Source organism: Bactrocera latifrons, unplaced genomic scaffold (assembly GCF_001853355.1).
Source record: "Bactrocera latifrons isolate USDA-ARS-PBARC rearing strain unplaced genomic scaffold, ASM185335v1 scaffold_235, whole genome shotgun sequence".
NCBI lineage: Eukaryota > Metazoa > Arthropoda > Insecta > Diptera > Tephritidae > Bactrocera > Bactrocera latifrons.
The window spans coordinates 128,372-155,422 of record NW_017535908.1 but is presented as its reverse complement, the minus strand read 5'-3'; the positions used below and the strand labels follow the sequence as shown (position 1 = coordinate 155,422).

Here is a 27,051-nt window from a genome sequence, read left to right as displayed (position 1 = left end):
CCAAATAGTACCAGCGCGATCCGTCAAACAGTCTGTTTACAGCTGGTGCTTATGGCGGTACACCTCAGTAGTTTGTTGCGATTTTTGCAATGCCTAAAACTATCGAACAAATAATTTTTCTAACCAAATTTCGTGTGTGGAATCATTGCGAATATTGGAAAAGGCTTACTGTGATTCAGTTTTATCAAAAGCAAGCCCACGAGTGGTACAAAGCCTTCAAAGGCAGTCGAGAAATGGTTGCAGTAATGCTTCGTTCTGGACTACCTTCGAGCTCTTCAACTGATGAAAATATTAAGAAAGTGAAAACATGGTGCTTGAAAATCGTTAGACAAGTGTTAAAGAGATGACAAGAGAGCTCGATTTCTAACTCGAGTCCATTCGAATGATGTTGGTGGATATTTTGGGTATGTCGGGTTATGTCGACGAAAGGGGTCGATTGCATTTAATTAAAAGATACTTCGTTTAGTATAATCGTTATAAATTTTGGTTTAATATTCAATTGTGTATATATATAAATATATGGGTTAATTGTACGAATTTGTACAAATATGTAATTCTATGTTAATTTACTTTATTAATGTAACCTGTTGCGAGTTCAATTTCCTTTCTTCCTGGGTTAATATTTTTGGTTGAAATGATGATTGGAGGATTTTTCTTGTTTGTGGTGTTTGTTTACTTGAATGTATGTGTTCACCTGTGTTTAATTTTACTTAATTGTGTTCTTCACTTGTTGTATTCACTTTTGTGTTGGCGGGATAATAATGCTTTTGTACAAAAAGCGCGGGAAAGGTGTTTTCTTTTTGTTTCTCACTCTGTTCTGCTGCGTGAAGTTGGGGGGGTTTGTATTCTTCTGCATTACGCCTCTATTACTTTATGTAATTTGTGGGAGTAATGCAGAGGAGTATTTCTTTGGATTAAACAGGGTATGAAACGCATTTTTCCTCGACTCGTTCCGATAAAGCTTATCCGTGGTACCTGCTTTCAGGCGATCGAAGAGATAAAACAAATTCGCTGAAGAGCTATAAGCCATCCCAAAAAGTGCATATGAAAAGAATAATTTTTTCTCCTTACTTGGCGTAGTCACCGATTACGCGATTATAGCCGAGTTAACAACCGCGCGCCAGTCATTTCTTCTTTTCGCTACGTGGCGCCAATTAGATATTCCAAGTGAAGCCAGCTCCTTTTCCACTTGGTCCTTCCAACGGAGTGGAGGTCTTCCTCTTCCTCTGCTTCTCCTGGCAGGTACTGCGTCGAATACTTTCAGAGCTGGAGTGTTTTCGTCCATCCGGACAACATGACCCAGATAGCGTAGCCGCTGTATTTTAATTCGCTGAACTATATCACTGTGGTCGTTTCATCGAATGCGATATTCGCTGTGGCTAACGCGCAAAGGACCATAAATCTTTCGCAGAACTTTTCTCTCGAAAACTCGCAACGTCGATTCATCCGTTGTGGACATCGTCCAAGCCTCGGCACCATATAGCAGGACGCAAATTATGAGTGACTTATAGAGTTTGGTTTTTGTTTGTCGAGAGACAAACTCAGTCCGAAGTAGCACCTGTTGGTAAGAGTTATCCTGCGTTTGATTTCTAGGTTGACATTATTGGTGGTGTTTACGCTGGTTCCAAGATAGACGAAATTATCTACAACTTCAAAGCTATGACTGTCAACAGTGACGTGAGTTCCAAGTCGCGAGTGCGACGACTGTTTGTTTGATGACAGGAGATATTTCGTCTTGCCCTCGTTCACTGCCAGACCCATTTGTGTTGCTTGCTTGTCCAGTGTCGAGAAAGCAGAACTAACGGTGCGGGTGTTGAGGCCGATGATATCAATATCAATATCATCAGCATAGCCAGCAGCTGTACACTCTTATAGAAGATGGTACCTTCTCTATTTAGTTCTGCAGCTCGAACTATTTTCTTTAGCAGCAGGTTGAAAAAGTCACACGGTACGGAATCGCCTTGTCTGAAACTTCGTTTGGTATCGCACGGCTCGGAGAGGTCCTTCCGGATTCTGACGGAGCTTTTGGTGCTGCTCAACGTTAGCTTACACAGCCGTATAAGTTTTGCAGGGATACCAAATTCAAACATCGCGGCATAAAGGCAGCTCCTTTTCGAGCTGTCGAAAGCAGCTTTGAAATCGATGAAGAGGTGGTGAGTGTCGATTCTCCTTTCACGGGTCTTTTCCAAGATTTGGCGCATGGTGAATATCTGGTCGGTTGTTGATTTTCCAGGTCTGAAGGCACACTGATAAGGTCCAATCAGTTTGTTGACGGCGGGCTTTAATCTTTCGACAGAATAAATATTGATGAATAATTAAATGTTTTTTTTTTATTATTTACAATTTCCGGGTACAATTTGTCACAATTAGGTGAAATATCTGAAAGGGATAAAGTCTGATTTTATATTCATTGAATTGTGTATTTACAAATTAAAGCCTATTTCCTACTCCATTTTGATGACTTTTCAAAGTGAATCTATAAGCGAACAATATTTTATATTACAAAACTTCCCTACTTTTTCTTGGTTTCACTAAGGAATGATGATAATTAAAAGATTTCTGACACTACCATTTCTGTCCATAGAACTTGTCTGGTAAATTCTCGATTTAGAGGTAACTTGTGATGGAAAGTAGGCTTAGCGTTATTATTCACATCCAGAAAGCAGGTTTCTGAAGGTCACACGTCTGAGTATTATTAAATTCTTTGCGAAAATATTTACCTTTCATCCCACATGCCCTCGAGGTGTGCATTTCAACTTTTAATATTATTTTTGCTGCATCCGTTCCAGCTTTTCAAAAAAGCTCTTTTCCGCCAAAAATTAAACGTATTTGTTGATTTATGTGCATTGTCAATGTCACATACACTTGCACACACACACTAACACTCACGCACTCATACACGCATGTTGACGTGTTCATATGGACGACAATGAAAACTGCAAAGTACTCTTATTAATTTGGCCATAATGATTGGGAGAGTGGCAGCTGAAATTAGAACGCCGGAAAGTGCTACGGACTGAGCTGTTCATGCGTGCGTGCCTTCATGGTGTACAAATGGTAGTGAGTGTGTGTGTGTGGCAAATGCCAATAGGCACAACTGTGATTTATGCCCTTGAAAGCTGTATGTACGCGCATGCATATGTATTGCAGACGTAATGCGTTAAGCTAACCGGCCGCACCCATAGTAGAGGATGGGGGGAGATGAGAGTTGCACAAGGTGATTGTTAGCGTTTGGCTTTGTTTGGTTTAATCGACTAAAATGGCATTATAACTATTGTAATGATACAGCAACACCTGATAATCCTGCAATGCGTCTGAGTGATAAACCCTAGGAAGTACTTACACAACATTCCGGCGGAGCGTTCGTCCAGTAAGGTGTAAAGCTCAATGGGAGACGAACGAACGAGCATAACGGCATAAGCACGACTGTGTAGCCTTGTGAAGCTGCATGCTGGAGCTTTTTGTGTAACAAACTATGCTAAAGGACATAAACAACAATAAAAAAAAAACGCAAATACACAAAATAAAAACAACAATCAGCAAAATAAAGCACACAATAATCAAGTTCAAAATTACGCACAGCTTAAATACAAATGCAAATGGCCGTGTATATATACACGCAGGCCAGTGGGAAGGTTGTGTAATAAAGGAGAGATAACCCCCGGAGAGCAGCAGCAGCTGGCGCGAGAGAGCACGTATCGTGTGGGCCAAATGAAAAATGGCAGTTACAGTCAGCTCGGGTCGTGATGCTTTAATGAATGGGTGTCACGTTGCTGGCTTTTGCTATAAGTAGCCTGGCTCGTATATATACAGATATGCTTCGCTAAAAGGAACACGAACATATTTATGATTCCTGCGTAACGCTTAAATTAGTTCGGAATACGGTTGAATATGACACTTTCACTTATGCGACTTTGGATTACACGAGTTTCACCAGTGCTCGCACTCCAATAGATGTCGCCATATCAAGTGGTTTGATCTTCTTAAGGACCGATGCATATTTAGAGGGGTCCCACTTTGTTTGTGTATACTGATGGGCATTTTCGGCAGTGTGTGCGGCGTCACGGCCACCAGTTGCAGACATTTGCTTTAAGCCAAGTGTAAAAAGTTTATTTTCATATTCACACATATGTATATACATCCCGTAATATCTTTAATATGTCAGTGTGTGTATGCTGGAGAAGCGCAACAGGGTGCACTCATTAGTTACTAAAAGCCTACAAATTGCACTATGCCAGACCACAGACGAGCACTCGCACACCACCGCATGCATATTTGTATGTGTGCACAATCGACAGCACTTCGCCAAACTGTAAATTAGTAAGACTAGCGTGGAATTTAGTGCTCAATGTGTCACGGAGTCTGCCGCTAACTTATTGTTTGCTCCCACGAATGCGCAAGTGAGTAAGTACATAAGTTGCTGGCCGCTCGCTTTTCATCTTCCTTCCTTTGCGCTCTCGCTTTAACGCTACAAGCCAAGTTCAGTCAAGCATGTTGCTGTCCAGGTGTATGCTGGGTGTGTTGCGGGCGGGAAGTGGGGAGCGGCGTGCAACCAGACCGGATGTTTGCGCGGTTGGTTGTCCCGCACTTGAGTTGGCTGACTGGCTGACTGGCTGATGGTGTGATTGGATGTTTCGGCATTTGAAGCTTGTTAACATTGAAAATACGATTGTAATTTATTGACCAAAGATGATGACGACCATAACGATGGCAACGAGCGTGACGGTTGTTGCAATCAACTTGTTGGAAGAAATGGCTGAAACTTTGAAGCACCCAACAACTTGGCGAGATTTGTAGACATACATATGTATGTATACACATATAGCACGCATAATTACCAATGTGTATGTATTAGAGTGTGTATGATGTCTGCGTTGTCGACGGCATTGACGCATTGGCCTTGTTAATTTGTCTTGTAATTTTATTTTTCTTGCGAACGTCGGTGTTGATTGTTGCCGTTGTCAACACCTTGCAACCAACAATCAATCTGAATGCTAATTAGCACATGAAATTAGCGTCCTTTCCATTTAAGCAGCAAATAAGTTTTAATAGTGTTCTGCTTTGATTGCTTTGTTAAGCGCTCCGCTTTGTAAGAGCTTCTCACCAAAGTTTTTAATTGAATCGGCTTACAGCGCTGAAATGGATTGAAACCTAAAGCAGACTTCGCAATATTTCAAAACAGTTGAAAGTTGAAATGCAAGTCAAATAGTACCTAAAGTGTTAATTGAGTGTTGAGTGAAATTTTATAATATTTTGAAACAAAACCAACCGATTAGCGAAAGCATTTCTTTCTTGTGCTGAATGAGAACCATTAATATTTAATTTTTCCCAGCTATAATCATGTATAACTGTCGTACCTCTCTTAAATTATAGACTCCAAATAAAGAGATGGTTCTCAAGCTTTTCATCGCTCGCACAGCCCTTACTATTTTCTGTGAAATATTTGCAGAAACGAAGAAGTAAATTTTTTGGTAAAGAAAAAAGTTATTTGGCATGTTTTTTAAAGCTCTCCTCTCCTTTTGATAAATACCTCTTAAGGAATGGATTTTTTTTTTTAAATGCCTACAAGATTTGCAGACACACCTGTCATACACGCCTACAAATTGCCTGTTGCAAAGTTGCTGTGTCTACTTCTTTCCCACAAGTATCTGATGAAATTAAAATAATATCAAAAAACCTAAATCAATAAGATATATGTAAACAGGTATACCTTATTTTTGGCCAAGTTCCTGCATGTACTTGTACGCAGACAATCTGTGTGTTCAGAGTCCCTACATGCCCACGTTCTTAAATATTTAGTTACGTATGTACATAGAGCATACGTAACTGTGTCAATGTACAGGCTATCAACAAACTTGTTGCTTCTCAGCTGATTTCTGTACTAAAAGTCAGCGACGCCAAAATACCAAAAACATTTTCAACCCCAATTCACTGGCAGCGAAGACAGGCATTTTAGTACAAAACCTCGAGCGATACGCATACCTATGTATAGATGTTTGTATGTACACATGTACGCTTATTTGGAAGGGGTGTTTGTTGGCTGAGGGAATATTTCCCCTGCTTTTGCGCTTGTGTGAGTAAAAACCGACTGTTGCACGACCGCCTTGTCGGCTGAGTTTTTGTCTTTGCTTTGCAGAAGCTGGGCTATGTGTTGGCCGAGGGGGTGCTGCGACGTGTGGTGACCAGCAATCGTCGGCCGAAAAGGTGTTTCAGCCAAAGACACTGTTGCTTCAGCGTTAGTCTGATAAGGGGCTTCATTGTGAACGAACGTTTCCGGTCTTCGAGCTGAAGTTAATTTTCTAGTTCAAATTGATTCAGTACATAGACATACTACATATCTCCACTGCATATACACACAGACACATATATGTATGTATATATATCTAAATTAAAGGAAAAACTACACCTTGAACTAAACCGAATACAACAATACAAATTCGCACAAACACACACGCACAATCAAAGGCTCGCAAACAAATAACAGTACAAATTACATATCCAAAAGCACACGGACATTAATTTTAAATGCAATACATTTTAACTGACATATCAAATTGTAGGTGAATTATTAAAATCATGTTGTAAACGGAGAATCTCCAAAGTTTCGAAAGTGTGAAATATTTATTTCGAATATAAAAGGCCAGCGAAAATCTTAGCACGGGCTGCAAATTCAAATCAAAATTATGAAAGTGAATCGCTCGATATTTGTGTACCTATACGTAGTATATTAGCACGTATGAAAAATTGCGGTTTAGTCTGTGAGAACGGTAAGCAGGAAAAATCAAACTCAAACTCTCGGATGTGCAACGTTTAAATAACTTCAGTTAAAAGTGTAATTGTTGGTTTTCGCTAAAGATTTGAATTTCGTTAAATTTGTTTTGGACATACAATAAGAAGCGCTTAAAAACTTCAAAAATTCTCAACCAAGAAGTGCTTGACAACTTCAAAAATTCTGAAGCAGAAGAAAGAAAACACATCAAAATTACAAAATTACATTTTGGTGAATTTGAAATCAAAAATATCGACACAGCTCTAAAAGTTAGGGCTTTTATTGAAATTTTCATTTCAAAAATAATTTTGAAAGGTGAGTTTCTGAGTTGAAAATGTAGGAATTGTGATTTCAAAATTGATTTTATTGATCGAATTTATTGTATAATTCTTTTAGTATTAAAAAACAAGACAAAGGCACAAAAAGAAAAACCAAATCAAAAATCAATACTTTGATATAAGTAAAAATTTTTTTTATCAGAATAAAATATTTATGAGTTTTGTGTTAGTATTGTAATCATTTTCTCATCCATCTCAACCAAATTTTAGTTAAACTTTCCTACTGTTCATGCAATTTTCGAAGAATGGGTGACTCCAGCTTATAAATCGCCCCCTTTTTATTTAATAAAATCCGCGCTAATTGTCGTTTTATTTAGTTGTTAGCGATAACCAATTGAAGTTAGATGAAAATTGAGAATAATGTCTTGTTTTTTCACTAATTTCTATATATAGAACTTCTTCCGGACTTGGTGTAGAACTAAAACCTACAGCGCCTACATTCCATGTACTTGTATGCCTATTTTCAACTATGGGCACATTTCCTCTTCCCCGTATACGCTGAACCTACAGATAGGTTTGTTTGTCTAAAAATTGTAATTTTAGCGAAATTTCGGAAATTTTTTGCTTGTCTGTCACAAAAAAAAACAATTTAAATTTCTTCATTAAATATAATAGCTCATCCAAGTGTTGAGAAAATAATACAGGTCTTCTAAAACTAATAGCTAACTTTATAATTAAGTATACTGCTGGCTATAATAGCGTTTTTCGAAAAAGAATAAAATCAGCCGAAAAATTTCTTTTTAATTTTCTTACTTCAGCAATATTTAATACTTGGAAAGCAGACACAAAATTGATAAAAAATAAACCTACTCAAATCAGTCCTTTGAGCCAATAAGCAAATAAACGGTGCTTCATAAACTTTTTTGTGGTATTTTAAGTTTTTGTAAAACATAACTTTTCATACTTCGAAGAATCCCATTTCAAGAAGATTTTTTCATGTCGAAAATAAACACGTTGGCTTCATTTTGCCTACCGAACGACAACCGCCTCCTGAAAACAACATTAGCCACAACAAATTCAGGCGGTACCTCTATTTTTATGCTAATGATTCTTAATGCATTGCAAGTGGGGGCAAATATATATTCTGAACGCAAATCAATATTTCGCAAGACCAATAAATGGCTGGCTTTTGTCGCCAGTAAAATATATGTATATGTATGTATACATATTTATGTACAATAATACTTTTCGATAATATATGAAACAGACATAAATTTCGACCCATAAGGCCATTCATCCATTGCACGCTTTTTGGCGGCTGACGAAAGTTGGGAATGACGGCAGCACCTTGCTTAACAGGTTGTTTAATAAAAAATGGAAAACTTTTGAGCATAAAGTTGGGTTGTTTATTTTTTTTGTACTCTTTTGTTGTTATTGTTGTCTGAACACATTTATTATTTGTCTCAGTTTGCTTCGTGAAACCTGAAAGGGCAAGAAAGCGCAAAAAGTTAAATTGGTGGGATTAACATACATACATATGTACAGCGAATCCCTAATGCTTTCATAAATATATAATTAATAATTAGGCAGATCTTTTTCGTAAAGCCCGAAGTCAACATCATTAGCAATTCATACATATTAAATATCGGTCCTACAGTTTTGGGGTTGACACCCTTATGTATATGTATGTATTTTAACTGAAAAATGAGAAATATTCCGATAAAATTTGGTACGTGACATTATCCTGGCATTCTTGTGTTACAGTGTGAAAATGGGCGAAATCTGACTACAGCCCATATAACAAAATTTTAATTTAAATTTGATTCCTTCACTTTCTACTATATAAATCAAGAATGAATAAAGATAAATATATAAGGATAATAAATTGCCTGAATCGAACCAAAACTGTTCAAGCCGGAAGGCACTGAATATGTGGACCCAGGTTTATAGTTGGCTTTTCGTCGAAAACAACGGTCAATTTGTGAGATATATTATTGAAATTCAGACAGACTATCTTTCCTGATAGTATGTCTGTGTGCCCAAGTGGGTTGAATCGGGTTAATACTTCCCTTAGCCTCCATATACCTAATATATGTAAAGATTTTCGAACTTTCGGATGTCTTTTTACCGAATATATCGGCCAATATGTGAGTTATCTTCAAAAAATTGAGAGAGCGTGTTTTTCTTATAACGGTGCATATAACCAACAAACCTTATGTACTTGAAGACATTTCCCTGGCTTTAATCTTTGCAAGTTACAAGAGTATAAAATGTTCGGTTATATCCAAACTTACCTCTTGCCTATTTACATCTGTTGTCTTCATTGCTTCCTGCCTCTCTCCTAACGGTGCAAGGCTTTAGCACATGCAGACGAGAGAGATAAGATGAGAACGTCGTTGACAGTGCAACCGTTATAAATTAAATGCTATTTTCAAGCAGTATCTCGTGCCACAGAATTTTACATACATTATTCCTGTAGCTCCATTTATCTTAAGTATGTAAACATGTTGGAGATGCATCAAATTAAAATAAATTATTCATCTTCAATCAGCAATAATAGTGCAGTCATCTGCTGAAAAATTAAGCTGATGCAATTTCAATGATTTATTTAATTTCGACATTCAGATGTGCAAGTCTTGCAATGGAACGGTAATGAGCTTTCCCACTGAAAGAATAATATAAATTCTCTTTTAATTGCTCATTTAACTAATTCCAGATGGTGGCGTCTCTAAAAAATATGCTTTCATAGAAACCCAGACCTCTGCCCCCAATCTCAATGGACTTAATGAAGTGAACACGGTAATTAATAATATCTAAAGTTAAGTGACATTATCGCAAAGTTATTTACAAATGGAATAGCAAAGTGGCAATGGAATTTAAACCTCTCTTGATAAATCGTACATAAATAAAAGCAAGACAGCTAGCTCACTCGTTTTTAGAGATATTTTTTAATTCCTATTTTGGTTTAGAAATACTAAGTAATGGAGGATGGAGTCGTGTGTAGAAGTTCACGCAAGTGAGAAAAGTTCTCTGATCGCCATTCACTTGGGAGTGGTCAGAAACGATTCTTTTACATATGGCTCAAGCAGCTCACGACTTCCGGGTTTGACCAAGTATCCTCTGGGTAGCCTAAGAACATCCGTTTGAAGGCGAGCTAAAGTGAGAAGGCGAAACATCCGCTACATAGAGTTGTTCGCTGGGTTTGGGACGCGCCACGTAAAAAACACAACCAATGAAAAATTACCAACAGCCTCGGAAGAGAAACCCCCCTTTTGATGACGGCCGTGGCAAACGAAATAAGGACTACGAATTGAGGTCCCTTAAACGGGAAGGTGCCGCTGCCCAACTGGTTGTCCTCATGAAAATAAAGGCTGATATCACGCCGTTTAAAAAATGCGATGGACAAGGACAGAGACGAGTAGGTCCTTGTGGCATTTACTACATTGGCCATATAAAGGAGCGCAAGTTTAGTGTGGGATTCGTGGTGGGAGAGGACTCCGTCGCCGAGTACTGAATGAACGTCTAGCCACAATCCACATCAACGCCAGGGTGGGCAAAGAAGGTATCTTTGGCACTAAAGTCGGTAAATTCAGCCTCCACGACGAAACATCCCCAAATGGATTGAGGCTGATCGACTTCGCTGAGGCCTGAAATATGGTTATCTTTGGTACTAGATTCCAGCACAAGAAAATACATCAAACTACCTGTCTGTCTCCGGGTCGAAAAGCCACCAATCAGATCGATCATGTTGTGATAGACGGAAGACACGTATCCGGTGTTCTAGACGTAAGTACGCTCCGATGTGCTAACATCGACTCGGACCACTGTCTTGTTGCAGCCAAGATTCACATTCGTCTCTGTGAAGGTTCGACGTCGAGAAGCTGCAATCACAACAGACAGCTGAACGATTTCCTATTCCGCTTGCACTCCTGCTCTCTGAGAGCATTCCTGCTCTCTGGAGGGAACACTTCTCCAGTCTGCTGAAAGGCAGTGAACGTACAACGCCAGGGAAAGGCGAACCCGATTCTCCAATCGGTGACGATGGAGCAGACGTTCGATTGCCCGACCATAAAGAAGTTCGAATAGCAATTATTCGCCTGAAGAACAATACAGTGGGAGGGACGATGGATTGCCGGCCGAGCTATTCAAACACGGCGGCGAAGAACTGATAAGGAGCATACATCAGCTTCCTTGTAAAATGTGGTCGGACGAAAGCATGCGAAACGATTGGAATTTAGGCGTCCTCTGCCCAATGCACACAAAAAGAGAGACCCTATAATCTCCGCCAATTACCGTGGGATAAGCCTCCTCAACATCGCGTATTAGGTTCTATCAAGCGTATTGTGTGAAAGATTAAAGCCCACCGTCAGCAAACTGATTGGACCTTATCAGTGTGGCTTTAGAAATGGCCAATCACCAACCGACCAGATATTCACCATACCCCAAATCTTGGAAAAGACCCGTGAAAGGAGAATCGACATACACCACCTCTTATGTAAGGTTGCATTTTGGCAACACCAAAAGCTCCGTCAGGATCGGGAAGGACCTCTCCGCGCCGTTCGATACGAAACAAGGTTTAAGACATGACATGCGTCTTCTTCAATCTGCTGCTGGAGAAAATAATTGGAGCTGCCGAACTTAATCAAGCAGGTACAATCTTTTATAAGAGTGTACAGCTGCTGGCGTATGCCGATGATATTGATATGTCACCCTGGAAATCCAACGCTTGCCAACAGGAGATACTTCAGACTGAGTAGGCAATTAAAAGGTAAATTTCTCTCTCGACGAAAAAAAGCCAAACTCTATAAGTCGCTCATAATTCCCGTCCTGATATATGGTGCAGAGACTTCGATGATGATATCAACTGAAAAGTTCTGCGAAAGATTTATGGTCCTTTGCGCATTGGCTACGTCGAATATCATATTCGATTAAACGATGAGCTGTACGAGATATAGGACGACATTGACATAGTTCAGCGAATTAAAAGACATGGTCATGTTGTCCGGATGGACGAAAACACTCCAGTTCTGAAAGTATTCGACGCAGTACCCGCCGGGGGAAACAGAGGAAAAGAGAGACCTCCTCTCCGTTGGAAGGACCTGGTGGAGAAGGACCTGGCTTCGCTTGGAATATCCAATTGGCGCCACGTAGCGGAAGGAAGAAAGGACTGGCGCGCTGTTGTTAACTCGGCTATAATCGCGTGTCTACGCCAGTAAAGAAGAAGTATACTAAGTACGCTATAAAAGAATTTCTCGGTCAAGTGTCTAGCAGAGATTTAGATATAGGTAAAACAAAGACAGCTAACATATTTTCAAAATCTTTTCTTTAGTTTCAGAATATTCGAAATTCAAGTTGTATCTACTTTCATTGTGCGCTTGAAATTGTCCTAAACGAATTAAAAATAAATTAACGTCTACAGAACTGGCTTTCAAGAAAGCCTTACATTTTTAACCTGAATCTGAGCTTGCAGCATTCTGGTAAGGACCATGTGATTAATATCTCAATTGTAGTATTACTTAGAATAAAAACCTTGAATACTTTAATCGAAGACAAGAAATTTAAGTCTGCTCCATTGTCCTAACTGACGGACGCCTAATCTGTTGAAAGCGTCTCAGTTTTGTCATTATGAATGCTGACGCTTTGCTATAAGCTTTCCATTTATCAGTCGACTCAGAGATGAGTATCGTTAACTTATCGACCGTCATCTACCACCGAGTGTGGGTTTTAGTTTTTCCTTTGTATTTGAAAAGCGAGAGCAATAAAATAATGTGAGTAAATGTTTAGAGTGTTTTATATACTCTGTACATGTCGGACAGTTCGGACTATTGTCATTGTGGAAAAGTTGCTTCTAAAGCACCCTTGTCCACTAAGTGTTTCGGTCAGATGGAAGTCCAGATCCGCATGTCGTCTGTCTAACCATAAAAATATGAACATTTCAAACCAACACTTCTCAAGTGCATGTGTATGAATGCCTTATTTGCAAGCATTAACGTCATAAGTCGATAAATGTGTTTACTGAATACTCACCCATCCCAGTCAAAACTATTAAAATTATATTCACAGAAATAAATTAAGGATTCCATGGGCAACCAGACTGGTGGCTCAAGCGTGCTTGGGTAGGAAAATGTATCTTATACATCCTGCTTGATTTAAAATTATAATAACAATATGAAGTGAAGGTCGCAACAAATTTGTATTAAAAGATTAGAGAACCAAAAACTATAAGGAAATTGATTGATTTGCTTTTTAAAGATGATCCTCTTCGTAGACCGAATATTGCGGAAGTCGAATTGAGTGGTTGTCATTTGTGTCCACGGCTTAACATGCGGTTATTTGTTCAAGTTCCACGTATTCTATAAATGCAGATGCTCTGAAGGGCCATAAAATCACTCCACAAGGTATGAAAAGCGCCATAAATCGAGCGTATAAACAAACAAAGGATGTGTTAAGTGAGCAAGCCCGTAGCCAACAGTTGCGACCACAATAAACGTACTGCTCCCACAACTTTTATGAGAGGTCGGGGTTATTGTAACTTGTTGATGTTCATTTTGTACACTAATCGATTTCATTGTTTTCAAGTGGGTCTTCCGCCGCATATTATGGCATGTATATCTGTCCTGAGGACTTGTTCGATGTGTGGTAGTTTGCTTGTGTGTATGGCTTTATGTGGGTGGGTAAAAGTATAAAAATGCGGTATTATCCAATATAATTGCGAAAATGCATGAATATGGTTATAGTATTTTTGCTGATGTCGTTTCCACTCATCGGTGTGAGCCTTGAAATGTGGCAGCAACAGATGATTTTAGTGGCGATAAGGATTAAATAATGACATTATTTTGCTGAGCGCTTAGTGCGAGTCTCCTAGACTCATAACTGTCGATTGTCAGAAATGTGAGTGTTGGTAGTTGGATACTCTGGTGGCAAATGTTTAGCGTCAGTACTGGTGTAGTAAAGGGTCCACGTATTTCCTTGAATGTTTTCAGATTATCGATCGAATCAATGTATATTTTTAGATCCGATCAATGTTCTAATTGCATTTTCAAATCAAACCCTGTCACCCTTTTTAGAATATACGTAAGATTTGCATGTAATCTATCTTTCAATTAAGAACGATACAATACGGAAGCACTTCCATTCCCCATTTGCGACACGTCTGCAAACGTAAAGAGCTTCTAAGGACTATGTTAGCGAAGTAACGAAGTGCAAAAGATTGAAAAGAGAACACCAATTTACGTGACGATAAGTACCAATCCGCATCAGAAATCAAAAAGTGAAAAGAGAAACCAAAATAAATGTAAGGCCAACAAAATTATAGAGCCTGTATGGAACAAACTAATTTTGCTTGTAGGAACAACGATTCTGCCGAACTTAATCTGTGCTTATTTGAGCTGTTTTCTGATTGAAAAAAACTTGTTGGATATGTATTGTTTTTGGATATTGGAGCTGCGTATACTGTGTGTATGCATGGATATGTTAATATATAATCTTGCCTGCGGGAATGTTCATGTACCTGTGCGTGCGCACCTTTTCACATACAAATGATAACCTCTAAACACGCATATCAAAAATAATTTTTTCCGGCACAAACACACAACGGTGCGCACACTAGAGGTTTGCCATACTACAGATGCTTGGGTGTTTGTATGAAGATGGCTGTAGGTCATTGGTTCGAATTAATTAGTGATAACACACATATATATGTATATTAAGCAAATACGAGCGAATGTATCCGACATTTCATAATACATGGAGACTAGGCTTGTACGAGAGTACGCATATATACTCGTAAATACATGGTACTTGTAAAAACTGTTTTACAAAGCGGTTTTTGTGAGAATAATAATGATGCATTTACATGTTTTGATTCCTCTGGGAGGGTAGGCTGCTCAAAATTCAGTTACTGAAGAAAAAAATTCTCTTGAAATAAGCAAATGTAATTTCATTTAAAATGTGTTAACAGGCCCTTAAGGATGCCATATATATATATGTATATAAATACCCATATAATATATATATACATATGTTGTATGTATGCAACAGTTATTTACATTTGCTTTACTTTTTTTATTCACAATCTTCATGCAATGAATTAGTACATTTTGTGTTTTTTTTTTTTTTTTTKAATGTGAAGTACTCATTTTGTGAGGAGTCCGATGTAAAAGAGATCGTTGAGCTTTTAGTCAACGTCATCGGTAAAATCAGTATTTCGCCACCTAAAATGCAAATTAATGTAACACCACTTTTCATAAGTTTAATAGAAATCATTCATATTGAAAAAAATTGTGTTTTGGGTATAAAATGGTTATATGTATAAAGGTTATATCTCGGTTATATATTGATTATATCTGACAGGGGAAACTGAAAATTTTAAAATATGAATTTTCTGATCTTTAAATATGAAAATTAAGAAAAAAATTCCAAAGGCTTTTCTTAATTGCAGCGATAATAATTAGCATGCTTCAGAGGTTAAGTTTGTTTTGTCTCAGTGCAAACAAACCTATTTAGGAACGCGTGGTTTCACACATTTTTGGGAATGGCAATGACATTTAAATATGTATAGTATTAATGAATGAATGCACATTTTAATGTTAAAATAATGCCAAAAATTTAATTTTATTTCATTCTTAAAATGTCCATGAATATTTTTATATTTTGTTTTGTGACAAAAATTGAACAAAAGCAAAAAACCAAACAATTGGGGTTGCGGGATGGCTTACCTATATTCTATTCAATTTTATTTAACCAATCTCTTTCGAAATTTTGACTATTACTTCACTGATTTATCAATGTAAATTATTGAATGACCGCTGCTGATACAATCAATCATATACATATGTAGGTACGTAAGTATATGCGTACAATATTCATATGAAGCCGTAGTGTCACGCTCCGTTTAGTAAACTTGCAGTCAGGACCCAGTAAATGCAGGCTATTTTGAGGGCCGGCAGTGTGCTTGCACCCACTCTGCATTAGTATTGCTCAGTTATCACTCACTCGATTGCGTGTATTTGCCGTGAAGGCAAGAACTGCAGTACCACTAAACCTGTATGGATCTCGAACAACGATACATCAAACATATAGACCACGACAAGCGGCAGGCAGCAGGAAGCAGGCAGATGGCTTTCAGTTGTCACTGTGGCTAAATTAAAACTATTTCTAATTTTGCCGAAATGTAAAATGTAAAATTATTCCAAGCTGTAACAAGTTCATAAAATAGCTCTGATATGGTAATATCTGATTTATCACGTCATTTACAAACAAGAAATTTTCGTCGACGTGCAATCGTTTTTTAACTGAGAAAAGCACAGATTTTGACGCAGTCATCTGGAAGTTATACACCACTAAACAATTATATTTGTCTTACCAAATTTTAAATGAACACATAACTGTAACGCGGGATCCTTTTTGGATTTTAACAAAGCTTTAATAAGTTTAAGAACATGTGCTTTTCATCATGGCTCTATATGAATTGTTGTTGTTCATTGAGAGGTTAACATTATATCCGTTATCTAGAAGAATTAAAACAAACCTCCTCATAACACATGTTTTAATGTTGCTTGCCCTCATAGTAATCAACCCAATATATTTTGATGATATAGCAAATGGTAGTTCTTCTTCTTGATTGGCGTAGACACCGCTTACGCGATTATAGCCGAGTTAACAACAGCGCGCCAGTCGTTTCTTCTTTTCGCTACGTGGCGCCAATTAGATATTCCAAGTGAAGCCAAAGTGGGGTCTCTCATCCGAGGCTGTTGTTGCGTTGTCATTGGGGTAGTTTTTTTTTACGTGGCGGGTCCCAAACCCAGCGCACAACCCTATGCAGAGAATGTTTCGCCTTCTCACTTTAGCTCACCTTCAAACGGATGTTCTTAGGCTACCCAGAGGAGACTTGGTCAAGGACCGGAAGTCGTGAATTGCTTGAGTCATATGTAAAAGAATCGTTTCTGGCCACTCCCAAGTGAATGGCGATCAGAAAACTTTCCTCACTTGCGTGAACTTCTACACATGACTCCATCCTCCAGTTGTCTGACCAAAGTCTGTCGTTGGCACGAATGTAGGTGATGGTTGACCATTTCTTCGCCTTCTTTACTAGCGTAGGAAACGCCTACGCGGTTATAGCCAAGTTTACAAAAGCAAAACAGCCCGCTAGTCGTTTCTCCTTTTTGCTGTTTTGTGCCGATTGAAGATCCCAAGTGTAGCCAGGTCCTTTTGTACTTGGTCTTTCCAACGAAATAGAGGTCTTCCTCTTTATGTGCTTCCCTTTACGGGTACTGCGTCGAATACTTTCACAGCTGAAGTGTTTTCATCCATTTAGACAACGTGACTTAGCCAGCATAGCCGTTATCTCTTATTTCTCTGAAATATGTCAATGTCATCGTATAACTCGTACCGTTCCATCGAACTGCGTTGCCAATGGGAAAAGGTCCACATAACCTTTCTCTCGAAAACACGTAACGTCGACTCATTAGCTGTTGACATCGTCCATGCCTCTATACCATATAACAGATCGGCAATGATGAGTGACCTGTAGAATTTGATCTTTGTTGCCTTTGATCGAGAGAACTTTATTCCTCAATTGCCTACTTAGTGCTGAGCTGTATTTTGAGGCTAACACTGTTGGTGGTGTTAATACTGGTTCCAAGATTGACGAAATTATCTACGTCTTTGGATAGATTGGATATTCACTCTCTTCAAATAAAGCTGCTGAATGAACTGCGGACATACTCGTATGTAACTAATTTTTCATAATAGAGATGGAAGTGACGGAATTTAAACCACTTCAAGGAGCTCTTTTGTATTGAATATAGGGAGTAAATAAGTATGGAAGAAATAATGGCTCTCGTTACGGCATCTTGTCAAAAATCGATCGAATAAAGTAAAAATAATACTGTTGACGATTTTTTTTATTGTCTATAGTAAAGTAAGTATAAACGGTATTTTTTCGGTTGATATTATGTGCCATAGTTATTTAGTGATATTTCATTCGGATTTTCGCGACTGGCCACGGCTCGTGAATACTATGTGCTTATTCTCGTACACAAGTGTATTTATGTAGCCGTAGTATATAAAAATTCTCTATGCGTTCTAGATGACCATTTTGCTGTCGAAAACGAAATTTATCTCTCGCAGTTTCAAATGAACTGTCAGCGTTGACATGTTGAGTGTTGATAATTTTGACTGACACTCCATTTTTAAGCATTGATGACAAGTCTGCGCTACTTCTGCTGTCATACTGCCGCCGATGCTCGCTTTTTTATGCATGCAATTCATAATTTACCGCTTTTCCAATGAATTTACGTGTGCGTTATTACATACGACATACGTATATACATATATATGTATAAATGCAGGTGTGTGTGTGGATATGGACAGGTGTAAATAAGGAGGTGGATTTTCGTTAAAGATTGGAAAATTAATAAGTTAAATTTATTCATATTCAATACTCTGTATGAGCGAATATTTCGCCAGTAGGCTGAAATTATCCCGCCATTTCTTCAGATGATATAATGTTCGTCCGCATATTTTCGCACTACTCGTAGGACGAGGTCTATCAAAAAGTGAAAAATTTAATGCAAAATAAAAAGCAAAAATATTGTATCACAGTGTGGCGTTTCTTTGAGTGCTGAAGTCCGGGACGAGCCATAAGCTGGTCAATCCACGGTCGGAGACAAAGCAAAAAATACATACATTTCACGGAGGGAAATTTTCGCTCATGAGACAGGCGAAATAAGTGCAAATGTATTCTTATTGCACCGAAAATTAATTGCAATCATAAATATGTGCGCATTTCAGTTTTCACCATAAATATTTATAGTGCGCATATATAAAAAGGAAAAAAGTGTCAACCCAATGGCAATCTGTCGTATTTCAAGTAAGTTAATTTTGAAGTCCTTTCGAGAATGCCTTTTCGACTTTCACGTCGCCTGTTCGCCGACTTCTACTGTCCCTTGATATGTTGAGTCAGTGGGCTAGAAGCTTGAAGTCGAATTGCAGGTCTCGCTACTGCAATTAATGTTAGTAGATGGATGAGAATCTGAATGTGGCTTTTACTGCCTTTATATTTCACTGCGAAACCAGTTTTTTTTATGTACTAACAGATAACTAAATAGTGACTGTGCATTACCTTACGTAATTCCATTCAATGAATTCCGATATAATATAATATAAATCTAAGAGAGCGAATATTCTCAAAGCTCTAATCCTGTCTCTTATACACATCTAGATGTGTATAAGAGACAGAAATAGTGACTGTGCATTACCTTACGTAATTCCATTCAATGAATTCCGATATAATATAATATAAATCTAAGAGAGCGAATATTCTCAAAGCTCTAATCTCCTCTAGTTGTTGCCCAAATAAAAAATAGAGATGATCACATAGCCACTTGGCAGTGTATTTTCAGTGAATTTTCTCAAATCGATTGTTTTCCGCTTAAGCGATTTTTAAGGAGTCATGGCCGTTTCGACAGTAAGAAGTCTGCCATCGAGCATTTTCCGGACGGTCTAGCTGGTAGGCGGCAAGTCACGAAATGCTCCGCGTTGGATTTATGCGCGTAGGCGAACTCTTTCAATTAACAAGTAAATAAATTAATGGGGATTACAAAAAGTTTACAAAGCTTTGGGACTTAATTTACTTCGGCTTTATTATTCTAAATCTATAAACCCAAATAACTTTAGTATATATTTGATTAGGTCAAGGTATTTTAACTATGCCGCTTAGCTGAGAGCCGCAGAAAAACCTCTAATTGCTTTTACTCTACATTTTAAATCACTTTTAAGATGCTACATGGCTCATAAAATTTTCTCGTCTGTGGCTGTTTGCGGCCGCACAAATTCCCGCTCCCGTATTGGGGTTGCGCAGCCATCACTACTAGTCACCCGTGCACAGGTATGCGTGTATGAAAGTAAGTTAGTGCACCTGCAACATCGCCTCAATATCGCTCTTTGTGCTTACATTTATTAAATGGGAATTTAATGTGCCTTCACCGCATTCGTCGGTGGAAGTATTTTTAGCGTCAGTTGGTTGAAGAAGTTTTTGTGCTTTCATGTAGACAGCTGGATTCAGCTGGGTTAAGTGTGTGGGAGAGTAGAGAATTAGCACTTTTAGCAATGCATTTCCACTTGCGTGCTACGTGCAAAATGCTCCTGAGAAAATTTTTTGTTCGAGTTCGGTTAAATACCTTGAAATTTTTTGTTGGTTGCTCACAATTTATTTTGGCCGACTTTCGTATGGATTGCATATCCATTACACATAAGTATCTCGACTAATTTTTTTTATACTTATACTAATAAATAAACCAATATAATATGTACCATTTTGGTCGACCACTTTTTGCCATTTTGCAGCTAGAGATATTATCCTATCAGTGCAAAACTTTAATTAGTGTAAATAGAAATTTCGAAATTACTTAGTTAAATGAAGCTTAAAATCTCACCTTTCAAACACTATGTGGTATTACACAATGTGATTGGCGGCACTGGAGATATACGACTGCAGCGAGCTTATATTAAATTGTGTAAAAATTTCTTTTCGTTAAAATATGCGTAAGTAATAATCTCTACTTTTACTTTGTTGCTTTAATAAAGTCACATACAATTTGTCAATACTCACAATTACCACACTTATTACTGAAGTGCCAATAGCAAACTTAGTTTTCTTTATGCAATCAGCGACCTAATGAGCTAATTAAACTCTAACTTTGCTAATTACTCTCCAATTCTACCAAAAAATAAATTTAACCAAGAAATGGAAATGCTCATATAAATATCAATGTCTGCCACATCGCAATTAAATCTTTTTATTACAAGGCACATAGGTATGTATATGTGTGTGTGTTTGTGCATGTGGTCATCAAACAATCATAGTTAAAAGCAGAAAGGGAAAGGAAAATCGTCTAATAAGCAACAGGTTGTCGCAATCAAGAAAATGATGTAATGTGACAACAAAACCTTCGAACATTGCTCACTTCTAGCAAATATTGATTGATGGCCCTGCACTCACGTAGGAGCATTCGTGTGTGTGTTTAATTTGTATGCTGGGAAATTGGAGTGAAATGATTTAAGTGTGTGGGGCGCTGCTTTCGTGTACGTATAAATAGACGAGTATGAATTGGCAGCGTTGAGTCACGAGTAAATGCTAAGGACGCAAGTGCGTTAATTGAATAAGTTTTATTTTTACTCATACCAACTTATTCCACAATAGTTAGGTGTTAGTTGTATGTACGGCAAACTTTGCAAAGCGTATTTAACGGTAATATACTCCATTGATTTGGAAATAAAGCGAAAGTCCAATTAAAACTTCAATGAGCAAGTCGAAATAACTAAATCTAAATTTTGGGGTTTGAGGTAGGGCGCGTGCACGAAGTCTTTTCCACATTCTTTTACCGTGCAATTTGCACTGGTTTGAACGTTTAATAGTGTCAGAGAGATTTAAACTGCACTTTTAAATCAAATAGCAATATTAAACTTTTTCCGATGGGCAAAAATAAACAGACAGTCAGACATCACGAAATCAATTCTTCTACAGTAGAAAACACTGACAGCCGCATACATTATATACACGCGACTTTAAACATTCCATCCGTTCAGAAATTTGAAGGCAAGGAACTGTGTAAGCGACGTTAACTTGTAATTTTCTGACACAATGAAGTGAAATTATAATCCAGCATAAATAAAATTGTAATTCGTTGCATGGCAAAGGTTGCCAAGAATACTTAATGCACGCGAAAACATGCTTGCGCATTAAAAGAATTTTCAACTACTTTAGCGAAAACGAGTGTTAAAATTAAACATTTGATTCAATGAAACATGCTTGCACACTTGAAAACGACTTTAGTCTCAATTGCCACATAGCTTTAAGTTTTGCTCGTGATTTGGCTTGAAAGAAGATGGAAATGAAATTCACAAAATTTTATGAATTATAAATTAGTATAATTATTTTTGGAATTTGATCTCCATGTTGAAAATATAGTTTTGCTCTGCTTTTATAAGACATATATTTTGCCAAATGATAAATTGCGGTTGCGCCGTCAGTCGGGTGGATTGAAGTAAAGCATTTGCGGTTTCTGGCGTGGTTGGTTCTATTCATTGTTGGTGTTATTAATTAGCGCGTTGACTACGTGTAAAAGACAGAACGACGAGAAGTTATAAATAAACCATGTCTTCAATCTACATAAAACTTTATGCAAAACCATCTTTATATTGCGTTTATACAAGCTGTGTTCCAAAGTAAACAGGACTAGAAAAAGTGAGAACAAATGGTTTTTTCGGCAAAATCAATTTATTTTATTCAAAATAGTCTCCTATTGTTTCAATACGGCACGGTCCAAAAGCATGTCAAACAAGTGTTTTAGGTCGTTGGCCGGTATGACCACCAGTATGCCGGTGCAAGCCTTTTGAATGGCCTCTACGTCTGCATAACGCTTTCCTTTCATGGGCAAATGCATTTTTCTGAAAAGGAAGAAGGAAGCACGGTGCCATATCAGGTGAACACGGCGAGTGGTTAATGGTTAAAATGTGAATTTTGGTCAAATAAACATCTCTAATGATGTCCTTCGAATGTTGGATTCTGAGCAATTTTTGGTTGTCAGTCAATTTGGGCGGAACAAACCGTGCACACAGCTTTCGTAAGCCCAAATGTTCGGTCAAAATGCGATAAATAGATGTTTTGGAGATATTTAATTCCATTTCCATGAATTTCAATGATGATTTCGGCTGATTTTTGACGAATTCACGCACAGTTTCGATGGAATTTCCGGTGATCACGGATATTGGTGTGCTCACGACCACTTTGAAAACGTTGAAATCACTGGTGCATTCTGCTACGGCATAGGCAATGATCGCCATAAAATTGTTTTATCAACGTTTCGGTAAACGTTTTATCAATTTTACTGACACTTAAAATGCAATAACTTCACTTCCAATCAATGAAATGTCACGAAATTCCAACCGGATAATCGATAAAAATACCAGATTCTAACGCACCATATATGTAGATGGCGTCAAAACGGAGCACAAGATTTACTTTGGAATGCACCTTGTAGTACTAATGCAAATTTTGAACTTTTGTTACTCATACGCCACGTCCACCTCTCAATATGCGTTTAATATTTGAATAAAATTTGTTTAAACAATTAAGGAATGACTAAGTTCGGGTGTATCTGAATATTATATACTCTTGCAACTTGCAAGAATAAAAATTTTATACTAAACTAACATATTGGCCGATATTTTCAACAAAAAGTTAACCATACGCACTAGGGTTCTAATATTAGGCAACTGGGTTCTAGAAAAGTTATAATCCAAAAGAATTAGCTGGAATTTCCAATAACACAATGCTAAGGCGTGGTTTTCGTCCAGCTTCGCCCAGCTTCTCATCGTAATGTAGAAACGTTATGATCATATTAATTCCCCAAATGTGGGTCGTGCCATGTCAATTACCCAATTTTAACAAAATCGTTATATTGTCGTGGGCGTGGTTATCATCCGGTATCATCCATTTTTTTTCTGACGAAGGAAATTTCGAAATGAAATTTGTGGGCGGGGTTGCACGAACTTTTGAAAATTTTCAAACCATAGGTGCCCCTTGCTACTGCGATCGCCTTCTCTCAGTCACCAGATTTTCAACTCATCTCGTCATCCTGATCATTTAGATACTAAGTATATAACCTATATCTAACTCGATACAAACAACAATTAGGTATTATACTCTGTAGCAATATGTTGCAAGGGTATAAAAATCAGAACTCTCTCTACCAGTGGGCATTTGCTTCACTCTGATATTTGGCGAGATGGGTATCTATGAATAAACGAAATTAGCTATGTAATACTTGCAACTATTATTCTTCATGCCAAAGTGGCAATAAATGTTTGAACTCACAATTCGCTGAGAGAAATCATAAAAGCTGACAAAATTTAGTGAATTCGTGCACGATGTTATTGACTTTGACACGCATCAAGAAACTTTATGAGGAGAAAACTCCACTGACGGATTCTCTCATTTTCCGGTCAACAAAGCGTGAATAAAAACGTATAAAACATAATGAATTAATTAGAGGTCGAAAGTAGCTGCGTAATTTCGAAGAAGCCTTAGCGAAATTTGTGTGCATTTCTACAATTGTTTTCCGCTCGTGAAGTCTCGAGGGCGACTGTTAAAGACAGGCTCATCTGACAAAGCATGCTAGCAACCTCCAATAAGCTCGAGTGAAAGCAAACACAGACATGAAAACATCATGAAATAACTAATTGCTGACGCTACTCACTTTACTCTTCGGCTGCACTGAGCTGTAAGGAATCATTGACGTTTCCATTTGATTTTGTTGCATTAATTAATTTAATTCTTTTTATTTCTATCGATTGATTAGAGAATTTCCCGCACCACAGAGCACCACAGAGTATTTAAAGATAAGGATTCCAATTTAGAGTAAAGTAAAAATATTAATTTTTATATGTTATAGAAATTTAGAGATTTTAAATTTTCTCTTTAACCTTTTTAATTTTCGAGGAAATCTGACCTTTTAGTTTGTAGAGCATTCGAATTTGTAGTAAGGAGTATTGTGCATGATTAATGGTCGATTTTGATCTTTTCACAGTTAAATTCGTAAATTCCAGAGTTAAACTGAGTTCAAATATAATATTGGGTAGTCAAAAAAGTCTTTTCGCATTTCTAATCAAACTTCAACATATTTTTTTTATATTTATCCTAATAAAAAAATAAATATTATTGCAAATTATTTCGATTTATATGCGAGTAACTACTAACTCACCTAATACATGCACTCGCAACATGAAAGAGGAGGATGATTTTTAATAATTAAAATGTTCAATCTACGAAGCCGCAATGTCTTACACGCGTACACACGCTCATTTCACTCATACTCATGTTTGACGGTGACCGCGCCGATGGCTAAACTTCGTTCGTCAAAAGTGGCTTTAAATATGCTTACAAAATGGAAAATTTATGCAACCGCTAAGCCAACAAAGGCAGGCCAGTATGCGTAACTAGAGTGAGACACAATCTCTCCAACAATAAACCCATAAAAATAACGCCATCAGTCAACGGGCAGCGAGCATAACAGCCCATAAAGCCAAGCTAGACAAGGCACCTACACCAAACGCAGGCGCAGGTGTTGTTACAAGAGACCATAAACTGAATACTGCAGCTTTTACATGGATTTCGTATGCGCAAACAACGGTTGTGTGGAATAGGCGGTGTGTCTCCTTCAGTATTACATACATATTGTAGATTTACTGGATCCTTTGCATTCACGTGAGTGTTTGGTGTTTTGCATTTTCTTGATTTGGCCGTGGGTTGACCCAATGTGCATACGTTCACATACTTGCAGTTATTGCACGTTCATATTATTTGTTGTTGTTGCACGAGTAAGTAAGACTGTGTAGGTATGCAAGAGTGTGTGTATTATTTGTGTAAAACGCTAATGTTTTTTATTCCCAAGCATTTTCTGAAATACTATGGCGACAGGATGAGTAGTAGTTGCTGGTGGTGGACGACAAGCAATGAATGTGAAGTAAAAAAAACTGCATACTTCTACGGCTGTATGCTGACCAGAATTTGCTGTCGTCCAACAGCTCTCTTATCGGTATCATAAAGCATGCAACATATTAATCTTAATATAAATCGATGCTCTTATCTGAGGCTGTTTTCTTCTTTTCCTTGGCAGCGTTTTTTACGTGGGAGGTCCCAAACTCAGCGCATAACCCTGTGTAGGAAAGGTTTTAGTTTCTCACTTTAGCTCGCTTTTAACTGGATGTTTTCTGGCTACCCAGAGGATACTTGGTCTAAGACCAAAAGTAGTGAGCTGCTGGAGCCATACATAAAAGAATCGCTTCGGGCCACTCCCAAGTGAATAGCAATCAGAAAACTTTCCTCACTTGGCGGGACTTCTATACAGGGCTCCACCCCCAGAGGTGATCTAGTGACTGATGCTCAGAGCATACTAAAATTATAGAGGGAACACTTCTCCAGTCTGCTGTATGGCAGTGAAAGCATAACGCCAAGAAAAACCAGACGTTCCACTGCTCGATTATGAAGAGTTCGGATAACAAATACCCGCCTGAAGATCAACAAAGCGACGAAGTCGATGTTTTGCCGGTCGAGCTACTCAAACACGGCGGAGTAGAAATTCTTTATCAGTTCATTAGCTTCTTTGTAAAATATGATCGGAGGAAAGCATGCCCAACGATTGGAATTTAAGTGAGCTTTGCCCAATACAAACAAAGGGAGACCCAACAATCTGCGCCAAATACCGTGGGATAAGTCTCCTAAATATCGCGGATAAGGTTCAATCGAGCGTATTGTTTGAAAGATTAAATATCACCGTCAACACACTGATTGGACCTTATCAGTGTGGCTTTAGACCTGAAAAGTCAATAATTGACCAGATATGCGCCAAATTTTGGAAAAAATTGTGAAAAAAATCGACATTTACCACCTCTTCCTTTATGCCTCTCCGTCTGAGTTTGTTATCACCGAAAAATTAATACGGCTGTGTAAACTAACGTTGGGCAACACTAAAAGCTCTGTCAGAATCGGGAAGAACCTCTCCGAGCCGTTCGATACCAAACRAGGGTTCAGACAAGGCGATTCCGTACCGTGTGACTTTTTCAACCTGCTGCTAAAGAAAATAGTTCGAGCTGCAGAACTAAATAGAGAAGGTACCATCTTCTATAAGAGTGTACAGCTGCTGGCGTATGCCGATGATATTGATATTGATATCATCGGCCTCAACACCCGCGCCGTTAGTTCTGCTTTCTCCAGACTGGACAAGGAAGCAACACAAATGGGTCTGGCAGTGAACGAGGGCAAGACGAAATATCTTCTGTCTTCAAACAAACAGCCTTCGCACTCGCGACTTGGCTCCAACGTCACTCTTGATAGTCATAACTTGGAAGTTGTAGATAATTTCGTTTATCTTGAAACCAACATTAACAATAACAACAATGTTATCCTCGAAATCCAACGCAGAATAACTCATGCCTTGCCAG

The 27,051-nt window shown here is 38.1% G+C and overlaps 1 protein-coding gene across 1 annotated transcript in view; it reads left to right on the top strand.

Annotated features, from left to right (window-relative positions):
- Window positions 1-11,630: 11,630 nt before the first annotated feature.
- Window positions 11,631-27,051, top strand: part of LOC108968954 (RNA polymerase II degradation factor 1-like) — a 29,815-nt gene continuing 14,394 nt past the window's right edge. The window contains exon 1 of the mRNA XM_018933339.1: window positions 11,631-11,697. Coding sequence (XP_018788884.1) covers window positions 11,631-11,697 — 67 coding nt within the window. The remainder of the gene's footprint in view (window positions 11,698-27,051) is intronic.